The 19,841-nt window shown below is 41.0% G+C and overlaps 1 protein-coding gene across 1 annotated transcript in view; it reads right to left on the bottom strand.

Annotated features, from left to right (window-relative positions):
* Positions 2,529-19,841, bottom strand: part of SH3BGRL2 (SH3 domain binding glutamate rich protein like 2) — a 77,844-nt gene continuing 60,531 nt past the window's right edge. Inside the window, exons 3-4 of the mRNA XM_018052901.1 lie at positions 9,751-9,831; positions 2,529-5,540 (exon numbers count right to left, since the gene is read on the bottom strand). Of these exons, the coding sequence (XP_017908390.1) occupies positions 5,529-5,540; positions 9,751-9,831 (93 nt within the window). The 3' untranslated portion in view covers positions 2,529-5,528. The remainder of the gene's footprint in view (positions 5,541-9,750; positions 9,832-19,841) is intronic.

The following is a 19,841-nucleotide window of genomic DNA, read 5'->3' as shown; positions in this document are numbered from 1 at the left end:
TTATAGGCAAGACTACAGAAATGGGTAACCATTTCCTCCTCCAGGACATAGAGGTTTCCAAGGTACATCTTCTCTAGGCTGAGATGCTGAGGAGGTGAAAATTAGCACATAACACATAATTTACACATTTAACTTTATTCCCTCCAAATAGAATAAAGTTTCACATGCTTTTTTCATAATTTTGGCAACAATTTCAGAAGAATTTTTACTCTAAATATGGTTTCTACTTTATTAGTTAAGCATTTACCAATAAAACTAGAAAGACCTTTCAAAATTTAATTAAAAAAAAAAAAACACAATAGAAAAAATGGTAGAAGACCTAAGAGGGATTTCCAGGAAGAAGAAATAAGAATTCCCACAGTAAAACATATTTGTCGTGTTAGTAGTCAAATAAATGAAACCACAGATACCATTTTACACTCCTCAGCTTGGCAAAATGTTGAGTCTGATGATCGCAAACCCTAGTGAGATCGAGAGTACCAGAAATTCTAGAACCCCAGTAGGATTGTCAGTAGGTACCATCACTTTGGAAAATAACTTAGCCTTGTCTAGTTAGGTTAACGATGTGCCTTCTAGCACGCGGAATATAGCAATTCCATTCAAGGCTTACATCTACGCGCCCCAGAAGTCACCAGAAGAATGTCTGCAGCAACATTTCCTTTCTCTATTTCAAAGAAAGGTGTGTTTCCACACGGAGAAGGGAAAAACTGTGATATATTTATACAGTGAACTAATACTTAGCAGTGAACAAGCTAGGGTACTTGCTTCAAAATAACTATGCCCCAAAGCAGTGAACATAAAAACAAAGGCGATGGAAGAATACAGTTTAATTCCATTCATTCAAGATATGCACATTTAGGTATCTACACAAAGGTAAAAGAAGAAAGGACAGAAAGGTTACGATCAACACGGCGCTCAGGACGGCCTCCCACTATTGAATGGGGATGGGGCAGGGTCAGGGAAGGCCACGTGGCGCCACAAAGGGACGGCAGGAGGCTGCTGGCAGACACTACTGGGTGTGTGCATTTTCCTTTACGTGGCAGCGTATATGTTACATAGGGGTGTGTGTGCACGCATGCTGATTCCACTGCAGGTATGAGATAATTTTAAAAACCAGAATGGTTCAAACATACATAGAAAAAGATTATACACCACATTTCAGATGAACCATCACCTAGAACACTGAACTTACCTCTCTCTCCAATCACCACCTGCTGTCCTTGCTGTGAGCGCTTCTGTTTCTTTCCTCCTGGAGGCCTGAGACTATCGTCCTGCTCAGACTGTCCCCCTCATGTTCTAGGGGCACAACACATACTGATTAACCGGGTGACCAAACTAACCTGGCCTGCACTGCCAGAAAACTAGCAAGTTGGAAAATCTGGGTTACAAGTAGGCGGGCATTTACTTGGCTTCCCTGGTTTCACAATTTAGCACTTTTCTGGAGACTGACAGCCTGTTCTCTTTATCTCCTCCTTCGCCTCCCTTGTCTTGGTGTCTAAGGTTAGAAACAGTTCAGGGACGCGCTTAACTTCAGACGCTGCCTTCAGAAATATCTTCTGCCTTCAGAGGTGGCTGCAGCAAACGAAGCCCTGCTATTACAGGTTGAGGCTACACTACTTTTTCTTTTTTGCACAAAATTAGGGAAGCGATGGAGAAGGAATGGCAACCCACTCCAGTGTTCTTCCTTGGAAAATCCCTGGACAGAGGAGCCTGGCGGGCTACAGTCCACGGGGTTGCAAGAGTCGGACACGACTTAGCAACTAAACCAACCAAGGGAAGAGAAGCCACAGCCCAGCGCTTCAGTGTACTCAGGAAACCACTGTCAGGTACTTGAACCAAGCAAGGGATGAGTGATTTAACGCCATTCTTGGTCCTGGTCACTGAGATGATTCTGCAGTCACCTCCAATACACACACACACACTCACACACACACTCACACATGATTCTGCAGTCACCTCCAATACACACACACACACACACACACAAACAGATGATTCTGCAGTCACCTCCAATACACACACACACACACACACACACACATGATTCTGCAGTCACCTCCAATACATACACATACACACACACACACACAATGATTCTGCAATCACCTCCAATTACACACGTATACACATACACACTGAGATGATTCTGCAGTCACCTCCAATACACACACACACACAGTCACACACGATTCTGCAGTCACCTCCAATACACACACACACACACACACACACACACACACAGATGATTCTGCAGTCACCTCCAATACATACACATACACACACACACACACACACACACAATGATTCTGCAAGCACCTCCAATTACACACATATACACATACACACTGAGATGATTCTGCAGTCACCTCCAATACACACACATACACACACACACACACCTAACTGTCTCTTTGAGTGGTCAATGAGCCATATGCATTTTTCCAACTAATCTATAGCTTTTCAGATTCAAACAAACACAAAAATAAAATTAGAAAAGGTATAAGACACAGTAGGGAACAAACACTCCATTTTCAGACTGTGGGTTTTCTGGAATTTATTCCTCTTTAATGCTGAATATAAAATCTGACATTTCGCCAATGCCTTTAGAGACAAATGCATACAAATTGAAATCTAAAAACAATAATTTTGCAGATCAAAGTGGGTCTTGACACTTTAGAAAAGATATTAAATGAAAAGCATCTGTAGAAAAAGCAAAACCCTATATAACAGAATCAAATTAAAAAAAAAAACAGCAAGAGGCTTTGGTACCCTTCAACAACAGAGGACAAATAAGTTTAGTTCATTATTAAATTCATGTAATATAAAAACATCTACGTGGGAGTGTTGGATAAATCTATAAAACAGAAACAAATCTAAAATATATTAGAGCCTGAGAGAAAAAAAAATCTTCCTTTTCTCCTCTTTGATTTTAATAGAACACCAGAATCCGGAAAAACAAGTACTTCCCCAAATAAATTTTCTTCTGGTCTGCATATACCTAGTGAGATGGCACTCTGTATTTTGTCTAATTTTGAAAAGGCGTAATCTGATTTTTTAGCAGCACATTTCCTTTGCTCCAACAAGCCTGCTATAGGAAAGAAAAATTCTGTCTTGAAATGCTCCTGATATATTTATGTCTACGATTCCCATCCACTTCTTTCCTAGGTGATTATCCAGATCTAAAGGCAGCTAGTTAAAGAAGGGATGAAGAAAATCATTACGTGTTTGGAATTTAGCTGGTAAAATACCACAAGTAAGAGCATGATATTATCTGAACACAGTGTGGCTCAGCTAAGCCCAGACAGCAATACCCTCTGGACTCCACAGAGCCTGGATACCACGGGAAATACCATACCAATGTGCTTCTGCGCTCACTCGTAACAAGCACAATACCAGCTCAAGCTGGTCTCTCCTATTTCTTTGCTGATAAAAAAAAAAAATAGTACAGGTGAGGGTAGATGGTGTGTAACTGTGATAATAATTTAGCTCTCCTATTCATCTAGTCTGCTTAGGAGAATCTACTACAATCAGAGTAATTCAAAGGTGTTGAGACAAACAAGTCTGAGTAGCTTTCTTGGTCTGCCAAGTATTGTATTGATCCTATGACCCCAGAATTTAACTCCCAAAGACTCAATCTTACCAAGCTGCTTCTTGGTACTCACTGGCAAGAGCAGACAAAATGTAAGTTAGATCACAGTAACATTAATGTTTTAAACTGCCGTATCTTAGAAAGAAATACTAAGTCTTATCAGACTTTAACATAATACCAGTTCAAAAACAATTTCCTGGATAGTCCCTGGGATTTATCAAGTGGAAATGTGACCTGGATTGTATTTAATGCCAACTAAGCAGTCATACTCATGATTTCACAGCAGCTTTCCTTGGAGAGAAAACTGTGGATTATGTGTCTGTTCCAGTCAAGTAGGAATCAGTGGAATGCTTTCCTTCTGGTTATAGTCTTGGACTGCAAACCTCAGGCTGGGGATATCAGCTTTAGCATTCAACAAGTTCTTTAGAAGAGTCCACATTTAGCAAGTTGGAGGGAGAGAAAACATAGGTGACAGGAACTCAGTTCTCTTGTTCTCTTCCTTTCTTACAAACTTCCTGCTCAGAATCCAAGGGCAGGCCCACCATCAGGATGCTGAGAACAGCAGAATGTCTTACACAGTCCTTTAAGAGTTTATCCTGCGCAAGACTATTCCCAGGTTCGGCAACTAAAAACTCTTAAGTGTGAGCAGGGACAAGGATGCAGTAAAGGGAGCCTCTGCCTTAATGAAGTAGACAAGTTCAGTATTTATCTGCATCCACTTCAAAGGGAGCAGGGACTTCACATGCCATGTACTATCCAGAGTGACTCCCTGACAGCCTCTTTCTTGTACGTACTCTGTTCTGAAAAATCAATGGTGCTCATACATGGAGTAAGAACATGTACCTACATTATTCTGAAAATCTGGGACTGTGCACTGGCCAGAAATATGAGTTGCCAGAATGAGAGGACCAGTGAAAAGTAACACAGGAAAAAAAAATTAAAATGTATAGCAATATTATTTTTTTTAATATGCCTCATCAAGGGTTCCCAAAATACATCTAACCAAGATCTTCCTTTCTCAAAAAATATAATCCTTTCACAAAATATATAAGCAGCTACTAGTTAGGGGAGCTGCATTCAAAAATATATGTGCACTTATGCATACTAAGTTGCTAGAGCTGAAATGCTTTCAGATATGAGTCAGATAATATCCTCTATAAATTTACTATCTAATTAGTGCACCTCTTGAAATATACCTTTTATGCAATCTTATGCATTAAGTGAGACTTGCCCCTTGCAAGAGATAAAGAAGCATGTATTTTTCAAAATAGCAATTCTTTTCATCCCTATAACTCGGTTCTGATCATATACTGTAATCAACTATGATTTCTGGACACATCAGGAGGAGCTTGGAGGATTTATAGGGGTCAGAATTTCCATCACCAAAAGGAGGCTAGAGCACCTAACTTTTTCTACAGTTATGACAAAGCACTGGAATATTTGTGATTCTGCAGCAAAGACCTTCAGCCCTTTGTCAACCAACATTGCTATTTTTCTTTCTGATCAAAATATTCTAAAAGCCTGGCAGACTAATTTCAAGGATATCACCTAGGTAGTGAGAAGAGAAGCAGGTTTGAGCAGTCCTGGCATCAACTACAAACCAGGGCAGATCCAGTATTTTCTCTCTGATGGTGCCACCCGCTTATCACTCAGTCATTCAGGAAGCACACCTGGAACGGGTGACAGTTCCTCTGGGTAAAGTGAGGCAACTGCAGGTAATTCTGAAAATAAGGAAAAAAACCCACCACAGTCCTGATTTGGTTTAAAGCAATCATGCAATCCCATTAGACCCAAGTCTTTCCCAAACACCTTTTCCATGGCAAGCAAAGTCACTGATAACGCATGTGCTTCTGTCACAGTGATGCATTAGGTAAGCAGGCGTGCGCCGAGTACCAAAGGGGACTCTGGAATGCATCTCCATCTCTTCCACTTGTCTTCGCTAAGGTTCTGCCTATTCATTAAAAAAAAAAAAAGGCTAGTTATTGCATTACATGGACAAGAAATTCACCCTGGCCAGTGATCTGTGTTATTTATTCATTTATTTATTGGCTGCACCATGCGGCACGTGGGGTCTTAGTTCCCCGACCAGGAGTTGAACCCCCACTCCCTGCCCTGAAAGTCTTACCCACTGGACCCTGGCAGTGACATCTGAAACGCCAGGGAACAGAGAGGTTGGAAACCATAATAATTACCCTCGTGTGATGGGTAAGAGCGAATCCTAGGTCTCAGGATCAGAGCCCAGATTTAAGTCACACCCACCTGACCTGCCAAATAGAAAAGGGGAAAGGAGGCCACCTGTTTCCAGCACTGATGAAATGCCTCTTGCACCTGGGTGAGTGGGGGGGGGGACAGTTAGCTCACTCAGGGGCCCCGCAGAGGGTAACCCGGGGGGGATACCACCACACCTACTGGTGACCAGCTGATACCCCAATCCCCCAAGAGCCACCATGACCCAACAGCTGGATGGCTGACCACTGGGGTGGGTGGGGGGTGGGAGCTCTGAGAGGAGCCCCCTGTTGGTTCAGTGCCTAGGGTTTACTGGTGGCTACACGTTTTCAATATCAGCCCTGAATGGGGGAGATCCAAAAGCAGAAACTTCCATTTCAGGCTCTGTTTTGAGTCTATTATGAGAATGAGGTTGCTGATTTCCTTTGAAGATTATTCGTGAAAAGGTCTTTTCTCATAAGCAGGTACCACAGGGACCTCCAGATATCCAAGGAAGGTGTGCCCCCTCTCCCCCACTCCCAGCCAGGGTTTGGACAATTCAAGGAAGAGAGAAGCGTGGGAAATCAGTATTTTAAGTATCAGCAACTCACTCGAGTTCTTTAAAAACGTATATGAGCAGAGTGTCAGTAGCTACAAGGATGTTTCTGGGCACTACTAAGAATGCAAAAAGTTGGAAGCAAATGTGGTGTTCAACGTATTCATTATTATGCAGGGACACTGGCTCCGGATGTCTGTCCTGCATGGACGTCTTTTTCTTTAATGTAATTAAATTTTATTCTGAAGCATGACTATATATCATCCCATTATACACACTCACACACATATACACACACACTCTATATGGGATGGTAGCCTTGCAGGCCACCACTCTGTCACTTTCTACCGTCCTGTGTCCCGTCCACTCTTAACACTGGCCAGTGTCTACACCTGGGTGCTGAATGTTCTTTCCCTATTGAGCTTCTCTCCCCTCACTGTTCCTCGGAGCAATCAGATGCTAATGGAGTCTTTACGTCCCCTGGCGGGCTGCTGCTGCTGCTGCTGCTGCTAAGTTGTTTCAGTCGTGTCCGACTCTGTGCGATCCCTTAGATGATAGCCCACTAGGCTCCTCTGTCCGCAGGATTCTCCAGGCAAGAATACTGGAGTGGGTTGACATTTCCTTCTCCAGTGCATGAAAGTGAAAAGTGAAAGTGAAGTCGCTCAGTCGTGTCCGACTCTTGGCGACCCCATGGACTATAGGTAGCTCCTCAGTCCATGGGATTTTCCAGACAAGCATACTGGAGTGGGGTGCCGTGTCCGACTCTATGCAACCCCATAGACGGTAGCGCACCAGGCTCCTCCGTCCCTGGGATTCTCCAGGAAAGAACACTGGAGTGGGTTGCCATTTCCTTCTCCAGTGCATGAAAGTGAAAAGTGAAAGTGAAGTTGCTCAGTCGTGTCCGAGTCCTCGAGACCCTATGGGCTGCAGCCCACCAGGCTCCTCCGTCCGTGGGATTTCCCAGGCAGGAGCGCTGGAGGGGGTGCCACTGCCTTCTCCCCCTGGTGAGCTGGCCTACCTGTCTTTCATGCGCTTGTGCTGCAGAAAGGGTAGGAAAGAAGACAGGAAAGGAGGCTCCATTGTATAGTGTATTACACCCATGAAAGCTCCATCTAGGCCTGAAGAGTGTAGACTGTATAATGAATTACTACCAAGGTACAAAATAAATAGGGATTCCCAGGGGGCTCAGTAGTAAAGAATCCGCCTGCCAATGCAGGAGACACGGGTATGATCCTGGGTCGGGAAGATCCCCTGGAGGAGAAAATGGCAACCCACTCCAGTACTCTTGCCAGAAAAATCCCAAGGGCAGGAGCCTGGAGGGCTACAGTCCTTGGGATCGCACTGAGCACACAGAAACAACCAGAAATGGGGGAGATGCTGATTTGCTCTTAGAGATACCTACACTTCTCTCCTACGGAGCTGAAGTATGAGTTGCTATTAACGCTTAAGGCCTTGGCTGGTTCATGGGCGCAGCACGTACACTGCACCACAGCCCTCCGCCTGGGCTCCACAGGCTCCTGCTCACGTCTGATTCACTCAGGAGTCTGAAAATGGGGGTCGGAATGGGTGGGGATGCCCAGAGCCCTCACTGCTGAGGGGATGGTCTCCTGAAATCAAGCAAACCTCAGTGGCATCAAAACCAACCTTGGGACTTCCCTAGTGGTCCAAGGGGTAAGACGCCATGCTCCTAATGCAGGGGGCATGGGTTTGATCCCTGGTTAGGAACAGAGATCCCACATGCGGAGTGGCCAAAATAAATAAATGAGCTCTATGCCTGTGGTGATAGTTACACAGCCCTGTAAATATACCAAAAATCGCTGAATTGTAAAAACAAGTGAAATGCACGGTATGTAAATTATAAATCCATTAGAACATTTAAAACATAAGACCAACTTTAATCCCACGACCACAAGTTATGGGAGAATGCATATTTTACAGATCATAGGTTTCCTAAAAACTTTCTAAGAGAATATAAAGATTTTCAAACAGTAAAAAAAGCCAGCCCACAGAATCTCACAGGAATCTACATCTTTGGGGAAAATGAGAACAAAGATGGCAAGCACACAGTATTTTTCAAAGATGTTTGCACAGACACTGTCCACTGGATTCATGCATCCATTAGACTGCTCTTATCCCAGTTTTTTCCAGTTCTTTGAAGATAAATCTGGATTGTTTAATATCTTTGTATGAAACACATTATAAAAATACTTTCATTTTCCCAAGGATTCCAATGTTCCGTCTTTATAAAAATAGCTTTAAGAGCCTTTAAATATTTTATGTGTGGGTTTTGCCTCTGTTTAAAACATGTGCACAGAAACCACCCACCACCATCTGTGGACTTACTGATATATAACAAAGCACAGTTTCACATTGGAGAGGAACTACAGGTGCTGGGATGTAATTTATATTATTGATAGTCTCTGCCTTCCTCCCACAGGTGTTCCAGAAATGGTACAGATCCCGGGTGGCCTCAAAAGACCTATTACTTATAGACATCAAAGTTTCCCAGTAATGCTGTTTCATTTCAACTCAGTGTTAAAAATAGATGCTTTAGAATTCGGTCTCAATTTGAAATACAGTCAAGAGCTCCACTGCCATGTACACAAAGACTGCAAGGAAATACGTCAAAAATGTTCATGTGGTCTTCTCTGGTGACTTCCCATTTTCTATTTTATACATTTTGCCTTTTCCCAATTTTTTAGAATGAGTCTAGGCTATTTTCATAATCAGAAAAAAAAAAGTATTTTCTGAAGGGGAAATAACACTAAAAATATTACCTTATTTAACAAAGAAATGGTATTTATTTTGAAAATGAATTCATGTGCTTTACAAAGTTACCATAATATATACCATCTATAGTTCTAAATGCTAGAAAAGGGTGAGGCTTTTACATTTTCTAAAAGATATTTGACACAATAACGTGGCTTCAAAAACACTTGGACTAATTTGGGAATTACCCTTTTTTCAAGGTTGACCATTTGTTATTGCAAATCATGTCCCTTCCAATGTAAATGACTTAAATAGGAGAAAACCTTAAAAGCATGGCTTTGATTCTTTTTCAAAAAAAGGTAAAGTAATGTGAGCTTGCACTTTAAAGTAAGAAGCACCTATGAGTTTTTGCTACCTTAAATTTTTCTTGGAAGAAGGAAGTCCAAATTATGAATAAATTGAATTTTAAATAAAGATAAATTCTAATATACAGCAACAGTTAAAAATGAGACAGAAAGAAAGAAAAAAAAAAAATGGCATCTTTATGTGGCTTTACCCTGGGCAGTCCTAACTGTGCCCCTGAGAAAGCAAAAGCTGAAAATCTGGAAGACTAGCTATACACTCCTTTTACCTCAATCCCTAAGAACAACTCAAGAAAGTTACATTTTAAAACAAGAAAAGATTAACCTACCTTTGACGCCAACTGTGATTTCAGGCCTAAGAATGAAAAGACTGTGTTGCTCTCCTTGGATTCAAAAAAACTGTCATAATCCTAGAAAAAGGAGAAGCAGAAAATAAACAAAAGCAAACAACCATCTTTGTACTTGGTGTTTTTGACAAAGTCTTTATGTCAATAAAAAATGTACTGCTGTTCCATCCAGGCCAGGGAAAAGCTACATAAATCCACTGGATTTGCTCTGTTTGAGTCTCAACATACGAGCATGATGATGAAGGCAACACATTTTTAATCCAAAGCCTGTGACAGGAATTAAAATGTAAACCATCAACAACAGAAAGGAAGTCAGAACATGCTGACTCGCGTGTCAAACTAACATTTATTTGTGTGGAGTCACTCTGACCCAAGATTTTTACTTAAGCATTTCAATCTGGAAGGCAGTCTCTCAATTCCACTCTTCATATTTTGTTATGCAGGGCTTAAAAAAAAAATCACTGCATGAACAGAAAAGTTGTAAAGGTTTCCGTGTGTCAACGTGCGTGCTTCTATTCTGCTTTTGAAGTTTCTCCACATTCTTTGAGACTATGTCTTCAGAGAGAAAAAAAAAAAAAGATCAAGTAAAACCTCAAGGAAGAAATATTCTTTCTAACATTTATCTTTGCCTCAGACACAGAATCCCTTTTCTCTTCCTACTTTTGAGAGAGAAGCCATCAAGGGGTTCTGGCCAATGTTTTCATTACTTGCTTTCTTTTCCAGAGTCTGCCTGTATAATACTACACAGTTGCTAAGCTGATGTGAAGGTGGTGGTCGGGGGGTCTTAAAATCTGACATAAGTCCCTTGCGTCACTTTACGCAGAGGATAAACACTGCAAACAGACAATGACCAACATCAGTGGTGGGCATTTGCTTTGGGTTCGGTGTCTTATCATCACCACATCATTCAAAGGTTATTTCATAATTTTTAATGGGAGAGGTTTTTGCAAAATTATTAATTTAATTTTTGGGGTCTTCACTGCTGTACACAGGCTTCTTTCTCTAGTAGCAGTATGCGAGGGTTCCTCTTCATCGCGATGCACAGCCTCTAGGTAGCTTGGACTTCAGTAGGTATGGCGCATGCACTTAGCTGCTCCACGCCATGTGGAATCTTCCAGGAATGGAGAGGGAACTCATCCCCCTACCTCCCCCGTCCCATCCCCAGCCCACCACCCCCATCCCACATTGCCGAGGAGGATTCTTAACCACTGGACCACCAGGGAAGTCCAGCATATTATTTAATCCCCACCACCAGGTTAGAAACTGGCTCAGAGCAAAGAATTATGGTACCCAAGGTCGACAGCCGATGCATAAGAGGACTGAGATTTGGGCCCAAGTTTCATTGGTGTTGAAATCAACGCTTTCTGTATTCTACGATGCTTCTTGCCCAAGAGGAAACCAGGTATGGGGCACCCTGTACATGAGTCACTGAGCCCTAATGAAGCTGCTGCTGAGCTGGGTCAATGGCATTACAAACACTTTTGAAACCTGTCTAGGAATCTAAATGAGAGTCGATGACTCAGAGTGGAGATCTGCCTCTTGCAAAGCAGGCCTCGGTGGATGAAAAATCTTTCAATGATTTGCCTTTGCGTAGAGACTCTGTTGTCCAAGTGTTTTAGTAAGCTGAGTCTCATCTGGCTTGAAGGCAGCTTGATTTTTTGTGCCGTCATCCCAGCCCCAGGGATGCGTGCACAGCTCCTCCTGTAGATCTGGGAGCAATCACTCCTGCTGTCATTTCAGATCACCCCTGAGGCTAGTCACCCCAAAGAGCGGCCTTCCCTGACCCTGCCAAGAAGGAGCACCACCTCTAAAGAGGGAGACTCTTCAGCAAATACTTCCTTGGAAAATGGAGTTTAAAGCTGAAATTTTTTAGAATCAACAGAACTAGATAAGTGAGGGGCTGGGATAGGAGCCTTTGGGACAGGAAATAACACCAAGGAAGGGCAAAGCTGGCAGTTATGACTGGGATCAGCATGTGCCAGACTTTAGAAAGCAAGAGAAAGATTTTGAATTTTACCTTAAGCACGAAAGAAAATCATGTGCGGGTTCTGAGTAAGGGAGCAAGCAGAATGATCTATATAGTAAGCTCCCTACATACGAACCTTCAAGTTGTGAACTTTCAAAGTTGTGAACGTATGCTTCCATGTCCAATCACGTAAGTTCACATGTCTGGTATGCACTGTCCTGAGTGTGCATCCTCCACAACTGGCTGTGCTTTTGTGTACTTATATGTGCTCCTGTGTACAGAGTACAGTAAGTACAGTATCTTTATTCCAAGCACAGGATGTCTGGAAGCGAGCATAAAAGCAGTGGTACAAAGCTGACTGTGTTAGCAGGATACCTAGGCTAACTCTGCTGGACTCCTGAACATACTGGACTTATGACCGTGTTCTCAGAACAGAACTTGTTTGTACGTAGGGGACACGACTAAAGTGACTTAGCAGCAGTAGCAGCAGCATAAATGGAATACTGACAGTACTTTGCCAACAAAGGTCCATCTGGTCAAGGCTATGGTTTTTCCAGTAGTCATGTACAGATGTGGGAGTTGGACTATAAAGAAAGCTGAGTGCCAAAGAATTGATGCTTTTGAACTGTGGTGTTGGAGAAGACTCTAGAGAGTCCCTTGGACGGCAAGCAGTCCATCCTAAAGGAAATCAGTCCTGAATGTTCACTGGAAGGACTGATACTGAAACTCCAACATTTTGGCCACCTGATGCAAAGAACTGACTCATTTGAAAAGACCCTGATGCTGGGAAAGACTGAGGGTGGGAGGAGAGCGGGACAACAGACGATGAGATGGTTGGATGGCATCACTGACTCAATGGACATGACTTTGGGTACACTCCGGGAGTTGGTGATGGACAGGGAGGCCTGGCATGCTGCAGTTCATGGGGTCGCAGAGTTAGATACGACTGAGCGACCGAATTGACTGAACTGATAAAGGGAGTAGAACCTTTAAAAACTGTGAATCATTGTTGTATGCCTGAAACATACAATATTGTAAAAACTATAGCTCAATAAAAAAAAAAAATTTTGGAAAAAAACAAAAATTAAAGAAGGTCTGAGCTTTGTGACTTAAAGGGAAAGACCAGAGGGAAAAAGCAGGTTTGAGGATAAGGTTGAAGCTGACTTTCAAAATGTTAAATTTGAGAAACTGTATGAGACACTGAGTGAAGAAGATCTCAATGGAGCACTTGGAAGTTTCAAATGACTCTAGGTATTATAGATTTCATAGAATTTTTTTTCACGGAAAACTTTTAATAAAAATTATATCTCAATTTGATGTAGAATTTAGGCAAAATTCCATGAACTGAAAATGTTATTATTGATATTCTTTGTAACAAAGGTAGTTCTAAATACTTGAGTAGCATTTTACTGGCCTTGGTTCAGGAAATAATCCTCGACACGTACTTTCTCTACCTGATCATTTGCCGCTTACATTCAGTGTGGTAAACGGGAGGACGAGCACTAAACTACATCCAGCTTATCCCAACCTTTTAGATGTCTACCACGTGAAAACTGCTGGACTGGCTTCTCTCCACACCATATTCTGCCACTACTTGATCTAAATTCTTTCCCTTATGGAATCTCACTCAAAGCCATGGTTCTAATTAGATTCAGATCCCTAGCTCTGATTCTCCTATCAACTCTGATTCCAAGTAAGCAACTTGTTCATAGACTCGTTAAAATACATATTTTTTAAATTTAAAAATTATTTATTTATTATAAATAATTTACTTTATAAATTTAGGTATTTATTTTTAATAAATAAACAATATTGTTTAGTAAACAATATTGTTTATTTTAATAAATAATATTGTTTTAACAATATTTATTTTTAATAACTAAATAAAATTTAGTTATTTTTAATAAACATTATGCATTTCGGGGTCTTTGTTGTTGTGTGGGCTCTAGTTGCAGCGTGTAAGCTTCTCGTTGCAGTGGCTTCTGTTGTTGCAAGGCATGGACTGCAAAGCGCAGGTCTGAATACTTGTGGCTTGTGGGCTTAGCCACACTGTGGCATGTGTTGTCTTCCCAAACCACGGATCAAACTGGTGTCCCCTGTGTTGCAAGGCAGATTCTTAACCACTGGACCAGGGGCGAAGCCCTGCTCATAGACTCTTAAACATAACGGTTCTAAACGGCAATTCATTCTCTTCCTTCTATCCCCCAAGCCAGACTTCTCAGAAGAGTGGCATCGCCACCTAACAGGCTCTACCTGTCAGAAACCAAGGCGTCAGAGAGCTCTGCTCTTCCCTCAACCAGTAACTATCTTACATATCCTTTCAACCTCTCTGTTCTTCTACATCAGTCTCATTGCCCTAGGTCAAGCAGACATCTGCAATAGCAGCTCAACACACCAACCATCTTCCAGTCCAACCTATCCCCCCAGTCATTCTCAAGTGAGCATGTATTTATCCTTTAAAGCTGTAAATCGGAGCTCTGTGGTAACCTAGCGGGTTGTGATGGGGTGGGGGGCGGGAGGGAGGTTCATGAGGGAGGGCATATATGTGGACACAGAGCTGATTCACTTCACCGTGCAACAGAAGCCAGCACAGTATTATAAAGCAACTATATCCCCGATTTAAAGGACAAAACCCCAAACAGAAAGCAAATGCAAATCTGATCATATCCACTTAGGTCCTCTCCTTCAAGACTGACTGCTCCTTGGGGAGAAGAGGGGATTGTGTGAGAGTTGTGCGACAGCTGCTGTAACTCTTGACTCTCCCTAACCTTCTACATCAGTTCCACAATCGAGTATGATCGACTCTTCCTCCAAAATGGATCTCCAGCCTGCCCACTCCTGTCCCCTCCATCACAATGGCTCTGGTTCTACCTGCACCAAACCAGCGTCTGTCACACCTCGTTTCTGGGAAATTGAGTGGTACATACAAGCAGACAACCTACTATCTAAGTCACGACAGCGACCAACTCATTTAACCTCCTCGGACGGCTTCTTACTTCTGTATCAGACTCGACCAAAGCCCCTGAGGCTCCAGAACTCGACAGAATGAATGATGGCGCATTCGGTGAAGTTGCTCTTAAAAGGGCTGTCAGCTGCTGTCCAGATGTAAGGTCTAGTCCACGTATTCCAGTTCCTAGAGGTACCTGTTTGAAGAGTTTACCCCTCTCTGAACAGGAAACAGATTTAACAGAACAGGTAAGGGAAGGGCCAAAAGTGAGAGAAAAAAAAAAATTGAGGACTAGTGACTTTGTTATTACAATGTTATCCCTGCTCTTGAATTCAGAAAGACCTTTTTGCCTGTTTCTACCTAATGAATAATCTCTGATGTCAGTGTGAAAACAGAGGAATAAAAAAAAACTAATAATATAAAAAATGAAAAATAAGAAACAGTGCCTAAATCAATCTCTACAGATGTAGTGTGAATTTTCTTTCAAGACCAAAGTGCTAACATGAAAATATAGTGCATGCAGAAGATTAAAAGGCAAGTTACAACAAGACTTAGTATGTTTAATTCAGGTCTCAGTTTTTGTATTAAAAACCTTAATCTTAAAATGGTTACAGTTCTCCACATCACAAAACTAGAAATAAAGTTACCTCTCATAAGTGAGTTTCATACATATAAAGCAAGACAGACTATATACACATAGAGAAAAATATGTAACATTATAAACGATCCACTTAACCACACTGAACCAAAACTATTCTTAATAGGAGGTGATTTTAAAATTTCTAATACTATTTTACTCTTAAAAATTAGATCAGTCATCAACAAAGAATAGTCATCAACCAAAGTTATTTAGAAATGTCAGACATTTAGACATCCCAGAACGGCAACATTATGCATTTATATAAAAAATTCTCTTAAACTGTATTTCTGCTATAAAAGTTATAACCATTGCTTTTAGTTTATGAACCTTTAACATATCACACTCTGGCCAGAGGGCTTCTGACCTGAATATTAAATCGAATGCGGCCAACAGTTTAGAAATTGTCACCTAAGGTAATTAATTTCTTCTGGAGTGATGAATACAAAATTTGGCAATTAACTTTAAAAGCAAAATAATTCAAAGGAAACTATTTTTAAAAGTCAGTGTGAGAACAGTACCTGACACACACCAGGCAAAGAGGGTGAGGAGCTGTGTCTGTTAATAAATGACCAACAGATCATGTTTTAGGTAGTCTCATGCTAGCAATGTCATTTGAGTAAGTTCTATTTCTACTCTAAGTTACTTATAGATTTTAAATCACTATGTAAAAAATGTACCTTCTGACATAAAAAGCTTTTGAGTGCTCTGATGAATCTCGAATTGTAAGAAGTTATTTTCTTTGTCATGTTGAGACAAAGAGTAAGTGATTGATAATTTAAAATCGAGACCTTCTTAATACCTTCTTTTAGAGATAATCAACTAAACAGCATGATCTAATTTGAGTAAAACAGTATTAGAAATTTTAAAATCACCTCCTATTAAGAGAGAAGTTTTTATATTATGGCCTTAGGCATTCACCAATCAAAGAGAAAGATTGGCTTTCTCAACAAAATTCATTTCTATTGAAAAGAAAACACGCTAGGGCAGACACTGCAAAAGTTAACAGTCTTTTTAAAACTCACCATGAAGTTTCTAAATGGGCTTGCTGAATTTCTTACACTCAAGAACACTCTCTATAACGTGTGTGCAAATACACATCTGCAAACTGCACACTGTAAGACAATCCCTGTGACTACAGAATCGAATAATCAGTCAGCATCACCCTGGGAGAAAAGTACGAGTACATAAAACATTTGCAAGAAAAAGAAAACCATTCGTTTCAGAAGCTGGTGCATTTAAAGCAAAGGCTGAAAAATTCACTCTGCTTCCAGTACCAACTACTCAGGAAAAGAAAAAACTTCTGGGCTATAAAGGTATCAGCACAACTGAGCACTGTTACAAATGGGATATTTATCTAAATGCTGCAATTTTAAGAAGAATAGAGCTTAAACAGCTGTTAAGAAAAAGGGGGGGAAAAGCTTCCATTACCTATACTTGGGTTTGCTTTTCAAGTGAAAACCAATGTTAGAGACATTTATAAGCTCATGATAAAATCTACAACAGGTAGAGCTCACAATAGTTTCATTCATCCACAGAGCTTACTTAAGAACATTACCCGTTCACCACGGTTAGACTATTATGGACTGGACAAGCATTTGAGACAAAGGCCTTAAAGTTCTTTGCCCTTTAAGTGTTCCCTAAGAGAATGGCCAGGAAAACCCACAGCAGCCACTCTGAAAAGCGGGATCGCTTCCCACGCTAAGTCGGTGACAATTATGTGACAAACCCGTATTATTTCTACACGCCAAGGGCCTTTCCAAACAGAAGGCCACAGGGAGCACAAACAACACGTGGCCCATAAGGAAACAGTGGCAGCAACCACCTCTAAATGAGCCAAAGAGAAGGTGGTTTACCCCAAAGAAGACAGTCTTTTAAAACCGTCTTGCTAAGACTATAAGAGTTACTGCTGCTGCAAATGCACACAGACTTCTTCCTGAAATTTCTTTCAAGTCTGAGAGCAGCCTCTGAGCAGAAAGTCTTCATTCAGTGGTTAAGGACCATTAATGCTATAGTCTATTTTGCGAAATCTTGATATAGAAGGAAAAAATAGTTGACGGCTCCAATCCTGGTAGGACAGGCAAGATGCAATTGTCTAAAATAGCTTTATTTAACAACTTTTAGGCCAAATACCAAAAATATGAATAAGCCCAAAGCTACAGATTTAAGATTCCTAACTTACGTTTAACATTTCTGACTGCTCTGATACAAGAGGGCAGAGCAAGCAAATACATCTACCCAAGCGCCCATTGAAACTGGGTGGGAAAAAACTTTGTGTTAAACATAGCAAAGGCAACCAGCAATAAAAGTTTAATAAATACCCAGAGGCGTAAGTGCAAAGGCTAAAGTCAGTTACGAGAATCTCTCATTAATAAAGTCATTCTTTAAGCCACAGGAATTTAATAAAATAGGATTATATACCCCCCACTACAACTGCTCACACAACTAAACAGTTCTGTAGAGAATAATATGTCTAAAACAATATAAATGTGACATACTTACAAAGTATAGAATAGTTATTACAGTACAGAAGACAAGTCACTGTTCTAAATGTTAGCAATGCCATGTGTGTGTACCCACAAGATGTGTGTGCATGCGTTAGTAAATCAAAATGGGGGAGAAATGAGAGAAGCTATATGAGTTCCAATTTCTCATCCTCTAAAGAAAAAAGCAAATACTGTCCAATTTAAAATCAAGGAATAGAGATACTAGTATCTCTAGTATCTAGAACATTGAGAGAAACTTATCTTCGTGTTTCTCTAACCCTCTATATCTCTATGTTTTCAGAGAGGTGGTAACTTCAAATCACAAAGCAGCCTATCTCATAAAAGAGGCTGTATCTTGGGAATCTGGGGGAGACTGACCTTTCACGATGGACCCTCCTGTCGACAGACTTTATTATCTTAACACTGATATTAACATGGTGTTAGTGCTTTTCAGTTTTGTTTTCTTTTCCTTAACTGCGTAGGCTCAGAAAAATGAAAAAAATTTAACAAAAGGAAAACCGCCAGTTTGGATATCTATTAAGATACACTGCTAAGCATACAACTGGGGTGCCCTGAATGGATGGAGATGTTCAACATTCAGAGCACAAGCCATCGTTTTCATGAAAGACACGTCCCAGGGATGTGTCACTGTAGAATATTGTGACAAACATCTCAGCGAGGTGAAAATGGGAGATTAAACATTTATAGAGAGAAGAATAAAAAACAGGGTTATACAGAAGAGAGAAAACTGCAAAGAATATCTAATTAAAATGCTATGCTTCTGGGCATCCAGTAATAAAGAGGGACTGATATCACCCTTCCCCCCCACCCTCTAGTATCTGTGAGGATGTTGCATTAGATCATTTACGGTAGAACATTTGAAGAAAAAGATTCCCCTTGATTAGATCTCTGATCTTTTAGACAGAAAACCTTGGAATATAGATTTTCAAATTCAGATCAAAAGGTTCCTAAGAAAATTCTACCTGTGGTGCAGGTGAGCTTCTAACAGAGGTGATTTCCCCAATAGATTTCATTGTAAAATTTAGAAGATAGTTCAATATGCTTGCTTTTGAGATATTTGGCTTTGAGTTTTATTAATAAACAGGAATGCAAAATGCTCAGGACCTTGACAGGGCAAGATCCAACAGAATGGGTTAGCCACCTGCTTGAGTGAAAACATCTGTGGAGCTATTCACCCATTCCTAGAACCAATTTCTGTTAATATGTTCTATGTCCCTAGTGTTCTCGTAGGTACCAGGTACTAAGATAAATATGCCACGGAGTCTGCTGAGGGTGAGCACAAGCAGCTCAGAGACTGGTTGAAGGCAAAGTCACGAAAAAAAATTTTAAGTGCTAAAGGTCACGTTGAGAGTAATGAGGCACAAGTTTTGGGCACGATGCGGGGGATAGGGAATAACCAGCATCCTAGTTAATTAGAGAGAGTCAACAAGGCCCATCTGAACAGAGCTTTGAAAGAGAAACAGGACAGAATTTTGTAGGAGGTAAAAATCACAGGACTTGTTAATCAATGGAGTATGCAGATGAGGAAAATGGGTGTGGGGTGACTTTCAGGGCTTTGCCTAGGACCCAGATGAATAACATCCACGGATGCTGTAGCTCTGAACCTATATAAACAACATCCATACTTTATAGAGACAGTTGCCATCATCTTGTGGATGATGACAACTGGATTTTAACTTTCCTTTTTATTTTTCTTACTGACTCTAACAAAAATCCTATTAACTCATAATTACTGCAGACAAGTGGACTTGAACAGGGGCCAGGCTGCTCTCCTCATTATGTTCTAAGCCATTGTGCCAGACAATATGCTTAATTTTCCTGAAGGAGACTTGAAAAGCTAATTCTATGTTTCTCCAATGAGACCGCGACTGAACTCTAGGAAGCATAGGTCATGAAGGGGCCCATGAGCTAGGAGATTAGAATGGTTTGCCAGTTAACAAACTATTGTTTCAAATTGCTGAAAACAAACCAAATAGCCCACGGCAGGTGGGAGGACAGGTGATGATTAACTAAGTC

This window comes from Capra hircus, chromosome 9, assembly GCF_001704415.2.
Source record: "Capra hircus breed San Clemente chromosome 9, ASM170441v1, whole genome shotgun sequence".
Classification (NCBI taxonomy): domain Eukaryota; kingdom Metazoa; phylum Chordata; class Mammalia; order Artiodactyla; family Bovidae; genus Capra; species Capra hircus.
This window is presented reverse-complemented; position numbering and strand designations above follow the sequence as displayed.